Source organism: Hydra viridissima, unplaced genomic scaffold (assembly GCF_058129835.1).
Source record: "Hydra viridissima isolate aposymbiotic clone 2 unplaced genomic scaffold, HvirCarnegie_v1 scaffold_6, whole genome shotgun sequence".
In the NCBI taxonomy this organism is placed as follows: Eukaryota; Metazoa; Cnidaria; class Hydrozoa; order Anthoathecata; family Hydridae; genus Hydra; species Hydra viridissima.
In genome coordinates, this window is record NW_028324305.1 from 15,347,705 (window position 1) to 15,362,132 (window position 14,428).

Consider the following 14,428-nt stretch of genomic DNA (forward strand, 5'->3'; position numbering starts at 1 on the left):
CCTAACCATTTGACTAACGACTTGCTCTTGGTTTTGCGAATGATTTTTTCAATTCTAAATATGTCTTGATTGGTCTTTTGCATCTCCTGCTCGTAAAATGTACCTTGAATTTCTTCACCGTTAGCATCAGCGATTTTATACGTGGGTGGATTCGTATACTGAACATTTGACACGGTAAAAACCTCTTCAGTCCATCTCGGTGTATACCCCTTTTCAAAATGAGACTTCTTTTTTACAATTCGCACTTGATCACCTATGGAAAATTTTGGTTTTGCTGGTAATGTTTGATCCTTTCCATACAGACTCCACCAGACCCTACCTTTATTCTTTTCATCGCTAGCTTCCACTGGTGTCATTTTAATAGAAGAGTGCTTTGTGTTGTTGTAATTTTTCACCATCTCATCTAATACGTCGATGTATTTATTAGTGTTGTTAGCTGAAAAATATTTAAACATTCTCTCTTTCATTGTTCTATTCCATCGTTCAACAACAGAACTTTTTTCTTCATTTTCAGTGGAATACAGTTGCACACCCAACGCTCTCACATGTCTGTTGTAAAACTCTTTTCCTTTGTCTACCCACAATTTGACGCATTTTCTTTCTGTGAAAATCTTTTTCAACGCTTCAGCCACTTCAAGACCTGTTTTGCTTTTTAACGGAACAATCCATCCATACTTTGAAAACACGTCGATCACCATGAGCAAATATTTTACCCCGTTGTTGAATTTTGAAAACGATTGCATGTCAACCAAATCAGCAGCCCATATCTCATCAATGTCGTTCACAATCACTTTTCTTTTCTTAAAATGATGAATCACCGGTTTATGAAGCTCCTCTGCAAGTTGATCCGTCCATTTCAAATCACTCACACCCAATCCGAATTTAGCTTTGGCTTTGATGATGGGTTCGATGATTTTTCGCTCGCTTATTTCTCTCTGAGTAGGGTTTGGAATGGAGTTCATTTCTTCAAGCATCATTCGATCTGCTAAATTTCTGTTTTGCTTGTCGTTAAAATACTTGTAAGCTAAATCGTGGTGATATGCAGCATTGTCTACTCTATCCACCGGTTTGCTCCACTCTTGATACATGTCTGTGGAAGTAAGCCTTTTGTCTAAATTGGTACCAGGCCCTGCAAAGTTCATCCCTGGAATGTGCATTTCTCCTGGAAACTTTGCCCATGGAAGCTTTATTTTTTTTGAAAAATTGTTGATCGATTCTACCAAGTCTCCTCCACTAAGCGCATGCGCAGAAACAAACTTGCATTTACCTCTTCCGCAGACGACACAAGCTCCTTTGACTATATGCTTGTTGTTTTTTGTGATCTCGTTTTTCAAGTGAATGGTATCAGTCTCTCTTCTACACTTAACACAGTACATTTTTTAACATATATAAAAACTTTTTTAATATAAAAAATATGGAAGTGATGAAATTGTCGTGTAAAATTGGGAAAACCAAAAGAAACAACAGCAAGCTTTTACCGAGAAGCATTCGAGGAATCATCGTTGGAAAGTCTGGATACGGAAAAACAACGTTGCTGCTCAATTTACTTTTAAGACCTGGATGGCTAGATTACAATCATTTGCAAGTGTTTGGAAAATCTCTTTTTCAACCGGAATACAAAATACTCAAAAGCTCGTTCGAAAATAAACTTCCTAAAAAGGATATTGTTGATTTGTTAACGGATGATGTACAAGACGAAATGGAAAAATTGAATTTAATCCATGAAGATGTTATTAACGATCTTTCAAAAAAATATTCCAACAATGATGATATGGAATGTCAATTTTTCGAAACAGCAGACGATGTACCTGAACCTGAAGATCTTGATTCATCCAAAAACAATTTAATGATCTTTGACGATTTGCAATTGACTAATCAAAACAAATGCGAAAAATACTACATCCGAGGAAGGCACTCTAACGTTGACTGCTTTTACCTCGCTCAAAACTATTTCGAGATTCCAAGACATACCATTAGAGAAAATGCTAACTTTATTTGTCTCTTTAAACAAGACCAAAAAAGCGTTAATCACATTTATCAAGATCACGTTTCCTGCGATATGAAAATAGAAGATTTTAAAGTCTTTTGCAATCATTGCTGGAATGAACCTCACGGATTTGCTGTCATTGATCTCTCTTCTAAAAAGAACGAGGGAAAGTACCGAAGCGGGTTTGATGATTTTTTATTTTTCTAAAACAATTTAAAAAATAATTATTATTTTAAAAATGACAGGTATAATCATCGGTGTAGATGGAAAATCAAGTGTTATCACTACTGAATTTTTGGATAAAATCGTTTTTGACGAAGGAAAAAGTTATGAAATGGCTTTTCTCGGTCTTGAGACTTACAACAGCATTCCAAATGTAAACAGTAAAAACAATTCTTTCAAATACAGCATGGACAATGGAGCTCATTGGGAGAACATTAACATTCCATCAGGAAGCTATGACATTAAAGACATCAACAATTATTTACAAAAGACCGTCTCAAACACAATAAAAAATTATGCGTCTCAAAGCGCTAGCTACGTCACAGCAAATAAAATCAGCTACTCTCCCGATAACATAAAAATCGGATCCAATTTAAGCACTTTAAAATCAACCATCACACTTGGAATGAATTATTTGATGGATTTGAACGTGGAAAACAGCATCGCATCAGTTTTAGGGTTTACTAAAAGAAAATTAAATTCCAATTCCGAATACGAGTCGGATCAAATCGTTAGAATTTCAAGCATTAGCACCATCAGAATCGTTAACAACGTTATCGGATCATCCTATATTAATGGAACCCAACTCAATTGCATTTACTCCTTTTATCCAAATGTTAGTCCTGGCTATAAAATCATTGAGAGACCAATGCATTTGATTTATCTTCCTGTTAAACTGTTTGAAATTTCAACAATGGTTACTCGCATCATTGATCAGAATGGAGATTTGGTTGATTTTCGTGGAGAGGATATTGCAATACGATATCATATTCAAGAAGTGAAATAAATAATTTTTAATACATAAAAAATGAGCAATTATCAAAATATCAAAATTAATATCTCGCAGAGCCAATCTGATAAAATTAAAAAAGCCATTCAAGACAAAACCGATACTAGCATTAAGCTTTCTCATCAAGACTTGAACGGTAAACATGTTCTCGCTATCACTAATGCGCAATTGAATAAAATTAGAAAAGCGTATGAAGCTGGTAAAGGAGTCACACTCAAACTGAGCAGAAAACAATTATCATACAACTCGAAAGTTGAAGGTGGATTTATCGGAGCTCTTTTACCGTTATTAGGTATGATAGGCAGCACTCTTGCTACAAGAGTAGTCCCAGCTCTAGCTACTGGATTGTTAGCAGGTGTAGGCTCTTCTGCCGGTTCTGCTATGGTTGATAAAATTGCTGGAAGAGGTCTTTTTTACATGAGCAAAAATGGGAAAGGAATGAAGATAAAAACTTTAGGTGGAGAAGGATTGTTTATCACCCCATGGACTAAAAATGTTTACGGTGATGGACTCTTCATTAAAACTGGAAAAGGCTATCAATCTGCTGGAGCTGGATTATTACTCGGACCTAACTCGCCCTTTAATAGTATACCCTTTTTAGGTGCTATTCTATGAAAATCGCTTGTTAAAAAATTCGGATAAACTTTTTAAGAAATTAAAAAAAAAATGATTGACTTTCAATGGATTGATGTAGAAGGAATTGTTTTACCTAATGAAGCTTTAACTAACTTTCAATTGATAAAGGCTGCTAAACAGTTAAAATTAAAAAACTTTCAAGGTGTGTTTGTCAGGGATGAGTTACCAAAAAAGCCAATGAAAAAAGAATGTGGAATCGTGAATACGGGAGATTCAAGCACTGGTGGATTTCATTGGGTCTGTTGGTATAAAGACGGAGACAAAAAATACAGTTTTGACTCTTATGCCCAGCCTCCTCTTGTCGAGCTCGTTGACTATTTGAAAAGCCCTGTTTATTATAACAGCGAGAGAGTTCAGTTTGGTGATACGTCTTATTGTGGTCATTTGTGTCTTTACATCTTAAAAAAATTGAATGAAGGTCTTGACTTTCAAGAAGTTATCAATACCTTGTGGTGAAATTTTTAAAGAATAAATTTTTTTTAAAAATAACAAACCATGAACGTTATCCGATCTCATCAGCATAACATTTACACCGAAGAGATCAACAAAGTCGCACTCAGCGCTAACGATGACAAAAGACACATCTTGCAAGACGGAATTCACACCTTGGCTATTGGGCATTACAAACTAAAACCGTGCTTTACATTTATGGACTATGATCAACTCTTTGGTCTAGAACACGAGGACACAAAAAAGGTAAGTCAACAAAAATGATTGCAGAAATTAAAAAATTAAAAAATTAAAAACACGACGCCATCTTGAATTCCTTAAGTATGGAAAAGTATCAATGTCCCAGAATCCGCATATTGTAGTAGTGTTGTTGTTTTTAAAACTACCTAATATACATTAGGGACGCGTTTCTAGTAAAAACTGCTTTTATCGAGAACACAAACGTTTTTATTATTTTCCAAACGATATTAAGCAGAATGTTAGATGTTATCGATAAAATAACCTACCGTGGTGTGACCTAACAAAATCCTATGTTTTAAGAAAGTGCTAATTTAAGAAATGACAAACTTCGTAGACATAAAATAAACATTTAGAGAAAAAAGTTTAGTTATTTTATCTAACTAGATATCTAGTTAAAACAACAAAGTTATTTTCCGCAAGTTTCTTTTATATATACGAAACTTATCATTTCTTAAATTAGGACTTTCTTAAAGCACAGGACTTCGTTAGGTCACACCACGGTATGTTCACTCAAGATTACGTATTTAATGCAGAAAGATAGTTTGTCCCGCAGCAACCGCCAGAATTTGTGAACAATAGAAATCTCTCTCCCGCGGCTACTACCAGTACTTTACGAGAGGTTCTTATAACCTTTCCGCTGGTAATATGTTAACTGTTAGAAATCACGCATAGAATTGTCATTCTTTTTGGCTAGCGTAATATGATATATAAAAACATTCTAGCCATTATGAATCGAAAATGTAAAAATTTGACACCTTATTTGGAATTTATCATGCTATACTTCCAAATTAAGTTACAAATATTTAAAAAGGAAACTTAGTTACCCAAAGTTAACTACAACAGAAATTAGAAACCAGGGAAGATTGGGGAGGGGAGAGGAATGCGAAAGATCATAATTAACATAAATAGACGTTAAAACCAAGGATAGTGGAGAGGAAGAGAAGAGGAACGCTAAAGGTTTTCATTAAAACATCATTTGTTAGAAATTAAGAGTAACGCTATATTTTCTTGAGAAAAAAAAAAAAAAAAAAAAAAAGACAAAAACCTTACGGTTGGTCGTTTATATGGATAATAATAAGTTATCCGCTTTATATATAAGTGTGACTCGAAATCATATAAGTGGAACAAAACGAAAAACGCTTGTTTTTTTAACTTAAATACAATATGTTACTTCTTGGCTAACTTTAAGACGATGCCTTTGTGAACTTTTTCTTCGTCTTCAATATGGGCTTTTTGAGTTTCACTGATCAGTTTCACAGTCCAATTTTTATCAACAGATGAGTTTTGATTTACAGGACTAATCAAGGGTGACGAAGTATGTCTCGATGACAATGGAGAACAACGAGGAGAAAAACGGAAAGAATCAGAAAGAGAGGGGTAACGAAACCAACCTTTATTACAACCGGAAGTTTCAATTTGCGTGTATTCTGAATCACCAAGCGGAAACTGTCGAATTTTCCAAGAATCATCCCGCTCATTTTCAGGTATAGGAATCAAAGTGGAAATTTGAGATAATCTTGGCAACAAAGTTGACCCGGAGCATGGAGAATCAACTGGTGTATTTAAGTTCGATTTGTAATTATCTTCGATTGAAGGTAATGGAGATGGAGGTTCAGAAAATCCTTCGCTTACACGGTTGGAACGATTGCGACGGCCTAATTGAACAAAATTTGTAAAACGCTTTTGTTCTTGAACTTCACAACGAGCATGTCTTTCTTCAAACAACTCATCATCGGTTAATTCAATCTAGATAAACATAACCAATCAAATACACAGAGATGTATAATACATTAGGATAAAACATTTATCGTATAACAACCGACTTACATCTTCATCATTTTCGCCGTCCTCTTGGAATTCATTGATATTTCGCCAGCCTGGAGTTGGTATTTCTTTATATTGGATTCTTTCGAGCCTGGTGGAAGCAGCTATCGAATACGGTATTATTATGTTATTTATGTCATAATCAACACTTAAAGATGGTTTTTTTCTTTGCTTGTTAAACGAAGATGACTGAGACAGAGGACTACACTCACTTGTTGGGGTCGAAGGTTTAGAACTATCGTAAGTTAGGCAGTCAGAAAACTTTCGTACCTGACGAATACGATCTGGAGTTTTGAATAAGAAAAATTTTTCAAATTTTTTGGAAGTGTTCCCAACTTTTGTTAAAAAGCCAATTAAAAAAAAGTTTTATACTCACTTGGTCTATGTAAGTCATTGGTAACAGAAAGCTTTCTCGAGTAATCCTCTGATACAAGATTATTTGGTTTTTTCTGTTTCAACTCTATTTTAAAAGTAAAGAAATATCTTTGAAAAAAATTTCTGAGTTAAAAAATGACCTATAAAGAGCAGATCAGTGTACTTTTAGGCTATAAACATGTTTAATTCAACATTATCAATACCAAAAGAAAAACAACATTTGTTTTTATACGTTAATAGAGAAAATCACAAAATTTTTAATATCTTATTTAATTATTTTTGAGTTTTTACACAACTTAAGGAAATAATAATTGATCGATAATTACATAGCAAAAATCAAATAAAAATATTAATTCAATAAAACAATTTTAAATCCTAAATAATTGAAGAATAAAAATATAATAATTCCCCTTGTCTAAATAGCAAATGTGTTGAAAAATGCATAAATAAAATTTCTGTAAAAAAAAAACAAATAAAAACAAACTAACTTAAAATGGGTTTCCTTTGAATCTTTTCTTTTTCAACTGGAATTTCAACATTCAGTTTCTGAACATCTTTTAGTTTAAACTTCTTCCTGAAAATTTAGTAGGATCAAAGCTGATGACAGAATAACAATAAAAAATTAACAAAATATTGAGTTCAATAAACCTTTAAAAAATATTTTTTCATAAATAAAAAATCTTAATTGGTAAATTTTATACCATAGAAATGAATTTCATGAGATTAAAAGAAAAGGATTACTTACTTTTTCTTCATCACTTTAGATATTTTTACTTTTGTATTAATTTTTTTATTTCGCAAAGTTTCTTCGAGTTTATAGGATAGACAGATATCTATATAAAATATTTATAAATAAGAAAACTAAAAACTGTAGATAAATACATGTACTTAAGTTATTAAGAAAAATTCTTACCAAATATGTTTTTATTATATTATATTTTTATATATTTTTTTTATATTTTTATATTATTTTATTTTGTTATATTTTATATTATTTTATTATTTATTTATTTTATTTTGTTTATTTTATTATTATATTATTTATTTATTTTATTTTGTTTATTTTATTATTATATTATTTTATTATTTATTTTATTTTGTTATATTTTATATTATTTTATTTTATTTATATTATTTTATATTGTTATATTTTTAGAAAATCATTAAAAAATGCAGCCCCTCACCTCCTGCAACCCCTGATGCTTATGGTTGATTTGGCAAAAAGCAATATGAAATATTTACTACTCTGTTAAAGTGTCATAAATACTGTTTTCTTCCCCAGTTGATTATGACATAAATTACACATGTTTTTATATAAAATATATAGCTAATCTGTAACCAGAGTATACTGATAAATACTATTGTGCTTTAATAATACTTAACTGACCTAAATGTTGAATTATAAATTTTAACATTATTTTTATTATAAAATTTAACTGAGAAAAAAATTGATAAATGTTACCAGTTGGCAGAGAGAGTGAAGAATGATAACTGTGATCAAGCTGTACTGGATTCAAGCTAACCTGATTCTGAGAACAATTTACTAAGAATGATTCACAAAGTCGACAGGGAGCAAGACTTTCTGAGTTATGACACTGCACAGCAGGCTCTTTGTGTACTAAAGTCTCTTTTCTGACATAACTATGCTTGTAATGACTAACAACTGGTAAAGTCCTTCGACTGCTCTCAAAGTCACTTTGTTTGATACCATCTTGAATACTGTTGCTAGTAGAGTATTTATTTAGTGAAAGTCTTTTTTGTTTCAACTTCACATGAATTTTATTTAAAATGTCTATCTTTTCATCAAGCAAAGGAATTTTTAAATTCAGCCAAGAGCATTGGGAACCAAGTTTTACTTGCTTACACCTCAAATTGTAAAGTTCTTCTGGAGTAGGTGGAGTACTAAAGAAAATTTAAAAGTTTTTTTTGAGGAAAGAATAATAGTTTGCCACAAACAATTTGTAGTTATTTAGTTGTTATTCACTTAAATAGAACCTTTAAAATTTTAAGAATTTTTATCAAGCCAATAATGAAAATACACCACAAAGATTAAGGATGCTATCTTTTCTTTTCATTTATTATAAAACTGTAATGCTTTTACAATATCTTTTTTTTTGCGTTAAATGTATTGATCAATTTTAGGAACAAAAACCTTTTTATTTTAAAAACCATATTTAAATTTCCAAACTTTCTTTTGATTTTTTTTTATCATTCAATAGCATCATTTTGGGATATGAACAGTGAAAAATAAAATTTTTAGAAGAAAAAGAAGTAACAATGACTTCTAAATGTTTCTTTCTCATCTTAATAAAACTAATAAGCAGTTACAATAAGCTAGTTATTATTGTAACCAAAATATGTAAATATTTTAATTGGTATGAATTAAATTTATCAATATTTTGAAACTTGAAAATCAAGAAAAAAATATTCTTGAGGAACATAATTCAAAAAAAAAAAAAAAATCCTGAGCAAGGATACAAGTTATTTTCTGTATACAGCTAGCTTACTATATTACTTAGTTATTAATCTTTGTTTTACTTTTATCACCAATTGGAAAATATAAAAATGAAAATCAGTTTACAATGTATATAAAACAAGAGTTTAAAATTAATTGTACCAAATGAATGCAGTACAGTTTTAAGAAAACCTCTTTAATCTCACATAGGCTTTTTTTACATGTCATATATTTAGTATAGTTTTTCTTTTAGTTAATTTTAATTATCAATCATATTATAACACATGGAAACTAAAACTATGTATAGAATCTAATTTGTAGCAATACCAACAGTGATATAGCCAGCCATAACTCATTTATGTTTATATATATGTTCCTTTTGAAATCAAACTTCACATATTTAACTTGATTCAAGGAAAAAAATTTAACAAAGATTATTCTAATAAGTATCAAATTTTTCAACTTTATTTTGACATTTTTAAAAATACTATTTTAGTCTTGTTAGTAATTATGATTACTTAAGTTAAACACAATAAGCAAGTAATTGCATTTCGTGAAAAATTTATTCAATCACTCACCTTACTAACTTTCTTTTGCCTTTTTTTTCTGAGAAATTAACATTACTCTCCAAAAAAGTTTCTTCGTCAGTTGTTTCATCATCCAAATAGCGTGCCAGATCAAACAAACGTTCAAGTTTTTCAGTTTTAGTGGATTCAAAATTATTACATGTTATATCAATAGTCTCTTCAGCAGTTTTCTTTTCAGAACCTTGCATTTTTGCATTTTTAATCTCACATGCAACATGAGAACTAATATGTCTCATTTGAAGTTTGCGTAGACGATCATGTAAACTGTTGATGTTACTACTTAATTCTATAAACTTCAATTGTACTTTTTCTTGACAATTTCTGATTTGATTGATAAGTTCTTTGTTTGGTTCTACAATTGGCTGAGATGGTCTCAGGATTTCTGTTGACTCATTATTTTTAGATGTTGTGGAACTAGAGTCATTGAGTGTATCTTCTAAATTGTAGTTGTTAATAGTTGAACTTTGAGATTGATCTTTGTTTGTAACATTGCTAACTTTTTTTAGATCAAGATTATTTACATTTATGTTTGCTTTTGGAAAGACAGGAACAGACATTTCTAACATAAGTCTAATTATTATGTAAGAAAACCCTGAAATATTATGATGTGTTGACTGAAAAAAATTTTTCCTCTTGACTTCAGAGTTGTAAATAGTATTGGTGGTTATGTAAAAATATATATAATTTTTTTCTTCTTGGTAATTGTTGCTTGTGGAGTGTTTCTCCGTTAACGTAATATGATTACCTAATGTCTGCGCCATTAACATAACAAGCCATTCACAAATTTCGACTAATTTCGAGCAACGTGAAGCCCAAGACAAAACACACAGCGGTATAAGCCTCTACAATTTATCTCTGATATTAGCTTATTACGTTCAAGCTCCACTTTTGAAATTTTAGGGCATTAATTCTATGAACAATTTTAAAAATCGCAAACTCTTCAATACCCAATAGGTTTTAAAAAGCCAAACCAAGATAAAAGAACTTTTTGAAGTGTTTCTAATACATTAAACGAAGGCTTTTCGTCTTAAGGAGACAACGATGCACCCCGACAAAACTGTCAGATGACCGCGATAATTGATTGCGCATGTGTACTAGTACTCACTCCCCTTAAATTAAAAATGGTGTCCTTAACCCAAATACATCTCATCTAACTTATCAATCCATAGCATGCGACTCGTGTAAACATGCATTTTTATTTCCTACAGGGAATTATTTTTCAGCAGATAACTTTATTCAAATAAGTAATCCCAGGAAAAATCTTTTAATTCCATGGCTAATTGAACGGTTTTAAAATCTGTAACAACATTCTAAAGAAAATTATAACATAAATGACTAAATTTACTTTATAAAATCACATATATATATCATATTTGTAATTTTACAATAATGTAAGTAAAGACATTAATATGCTAAATCATAACGAGATCTTACTACATAAGTTAAAGTTTCTGCTTTTCAACATGCTAAAAGAAAGTATATTGTAAACCACTATGTGGGTTTATGGTTGAGCATACTTAAGTTCTGCACATATAGGTTAATAGATTTTTAGTATTCGTTAATTTTGAAGGATCTTTTTAAAAACAGAGATTAAAATTTTAAAATGTTATTCTAAAATATAATTTCAGTTTTCTTCAAATTCTAATATGCAACTTGTTTAGAAACAGCAACACAAAAAGGTTATACTACTACTGCATAATAAATGATTACAAATTTATAAACATAATATATTAGCGTAAAATAAAATGCAGCATAACCTCTAATAAGTGTTATCTTCCCTTAGAGCAAAAGTATCTAAAAGTTGTTTTTCTAGGCAAAAGTTGTTTCTCTCCTGGAAGGAGAAAGGAAAAGAGAAATTCACTTATTGTTTTAATAAATTTCTAGATAATAAAATAAACAAAGAAACATCTTGGTAAAATTTTTTTCTGATGTATAGGGTAGAAAATACATAGGAATACATATATAGGAAGTATAGAGTTTAAGGGTACAGAACTTTTCTTTTCTACTTCTAAGGAATCATTTACACATTTAAATAAATAAAATTACTGAACAACTTTCCTAATAGCACCTGAATATATAAAAATTTAGGAAACAATCGTGGTATTTTTAAGGGTTATGCTTTTACATAGGTATGTTTGAAAATAACTCTTATATGTATCAAGAATATTACTTTCACAGTGTCAACATAAATAATACTTTATCCTGCATATACAAATGTAACAGTAAATAGTAAATACATCATGTACAAGATTATAATCACATTTAATGTAGAGAATGCTCATATACATTGTGTGTGCATTTCAAATAATATAATCTAATGATGGTTCTTGTGGATGGTTTTACAACTTAAAACCATGTGTTACATAAAAAGTGTAAGGTGACAATACTTGTTACACTTAATACAATTATATATAATAATGGTAAATAGTAATGCATATATATATATATATATATATATATATATATATTTATGTATATACATACATATATATATATATATATATATATATATATATTTATGTATATACATACATATATATATATATATATATATATATATTTATATATATATACATATACATAAACTTATATATATATATATATATATATATATATATATATATATATATATATATCCAGCAGTAAAATTATTAACTTACAGAGCATTCTTGATTATTTTATTTCTTTATGTTCTTAATTTATCTTTATGATAGCAAGGTACACTTTACTTACGCCTTACTTTGAATATGAATATTTAGAATTGTTAGAATATATATATATTTTTTCTTACATCTTATTGTACAGTTAAATAGTTACTATGATATAAGCTATGATCCTGTGACTTACTTTCGCTTATCTTTATATGAGATTTAAGGAGCTACTTAAGGTGCATAGATATCATGGGATTACCATCAGACACCGCTTAAATTAATAGGTTTGCTTTCTTAGAACAGACTTTAGTTCGCAATATGTTCTAACTAGCATGAGTTAGGAGCTTTCGTACATAACAAGCGAGTTTTTACACCGTCCCAAACGAACAACCGGGAATTTTATAAAATTTCAATGGCTTGCGTTTTTTCTGATATTCAGAGTGTACAATTCTTTTGATTCTTCTAGTTTTCATAATATATGAGAATGAATTAACGTATACGAAATTACATAAATAGAATAGTACATCATTAAATGATTACGTGAAATAAATATTCATAAAATGTGCATTATATGTCAATTTAGCATCAGCGTTTGGTTTTTCAGTTGTTAACGAATTTAAAATAGACTCTTTACTGCGTTTAAGACAAAAATTTTGTGACAAACCTATGTTTCTGTGTAGATATGGTATTTTAGAAAAATAAGTTTTACGGATTTAATGAAATAAAACTATTGCGCAATACCATTAGCGGTTGAAACAAAATAATTGAAGGTATGTGAGGTTTCTCAAATTTTTTTACGGAATCTTACAACGTTGTATGTCTTAGTTTATAGATTATTTTAAATTCAGTTTGTTTCAAACGAGTGATATATAGGTTTTTACTTGTTGTTGATCGTTATTAACAGTAAAAAAAACAACAACAACAAAAAAAACGCAGATGTTTAATGTCAATTACTTAAAGATAATCTTCGTGATATGCTGTTATTATAAACACATTAGATGGGCTTTGGTCCAGGATCATATTAAGACAGAAGCTGAACAGCTTTAGGGTTCTAAAATAGGCCAGCATTTAAAACTACTTCACAGAAGATTTTTTAAGTAAAGAGTTTGCTCGTTAGAAACTCATAAAATTTAACGTGAACTTGTCTAAAAATTTACGTAAACTAAAAAACCGTCGAACTAAAAAAAAAAAAACCATTTTAAAAAAGCACAGTAATTGAAAATTTCAGGCAGCTCAAAAAACTTGTCTATGCTTTTATTATTATTATTATTTGTTGTTTTTTATTTTTACTTTATATTTCACTTTAACCTTTTATTTGAAAATTTTGAAAATTATAATAATTTTTTTGAAAACAATGTTAACTGCATTATTTAAAAATATTTTATATCCTTATTATTGAATTATTTTATATCCTTATTATTGAATTATTGATTTCAATTTTTATAAAAGGTCTGCTTTAAATCTCCAGCGTCAAACCCACTTTTGGGTCCATTGTGCATTATTCACTATTAATGAAATAACATCTCACTGCTCATATTTACAGATACTTAAATGTGCTTATAATTGCAACAATCTCTAAGTATCTGTGATTATGCTTAGCAAAAAAAAATTTATGAACTTCAACTAATATTGTTTTAACAAACTTTTTGATGTCCAAAGACAACCAAAATATCCTTTCCAACTACGACTATTAATAACAAAATAAAAAAGAAAAGAAAAGCATTTAAATCTTTTAAGTGACAAAATTTAGATTTTCTTGAATCAAACAACTTAATATAATATTTTAATTAGATTTTAAATCATTCTTATTCACACAAAAGGGGCTCAAAATATGTCGGCTGCACTTCATGTAAAAGCTAACTGGTTTTAAGTCCTATCATCTATTAATAAATAAATTTACGGCACTTTGAGTGTTAAAAACTTGGCAATAAATAATTTAAATTGTTTTCATTTTTTAAAAAAGAATCACAAAACCTGAAAAAAAACTTTTCATACAGCTTCGTAAATTTTAAAGAAAATTTTATACTTCCTTGAAAATTTTATCATCGTCCTTAGAACATTTTGTTTTATCTTACTGACATCTTATTAATAATATCTTAAAAATGCAACATTTATAATCCATAAAATCACATTTGCTGGGCACCACTTGTTGGGCACTTCTTTAAGTGAATATATTATCGAGATATACAAACTTTGTAAAATTTGTTAAAA

At 29.5% G+C, this 14,428-nt stretch overlaps 2 protein-coding genes across 2 annotated transcripts in view; one reads left to right on the forward strand and one right to left on the reverse strand.

Annotated features, from left to right (window-relative positions):
• Nucleotides 1-5,371: 5,371 nt before the first annotated feature.
• LOC145189780 (uncharacterized) lies at nucleotides 5,372-12,620 on the reverse strand. Its single transcript, XM_090089764.1, has 8 exons — nucleotides 12,414-12,620; nucleotides 9,558-10,876; nucleotides 7,987-8,426; nucleotides 7,270-7,357; nucleotides 7,013-7,098; nucleotides 6,526-6,609; nucleotides 6,153-6,433; nucleotides 5,372-6,071 (listed from the first exon to the last, which is right to left on the reverse strand). Exons 2-8 carry the CDS (start codon nucleotides 10,331-10,333, stop codon nucleotides 5,493-5,495), a joined length of 2,334 nt encoding a protein of 777 aa, XP_089945890.1. The 5' UTR covers nucleotides 10,334-10,876; nucleotides 12,414-12,620; the 3' UTR covers nucleotides 5,372-5,492.
• Nucleotides 12,621-12,832: 212 nt separating this feature from the next.
• The window catches only part of LOC145190255 (uncharacterized), a 34,526-nt gene continuing 32,930 nt past the window's right edge, over nucleotides 12,833-14,428 (forward strand). The window contains exon 1 of the mRNA XM_090089570.1: nucleotides 12,833-12,987. The gene's annotated coding sequence lies outside the window, so the exon portion shown is untranslated. The remainder of the gene's footprint in view (nucleotides 12,988-14,428) is intronic.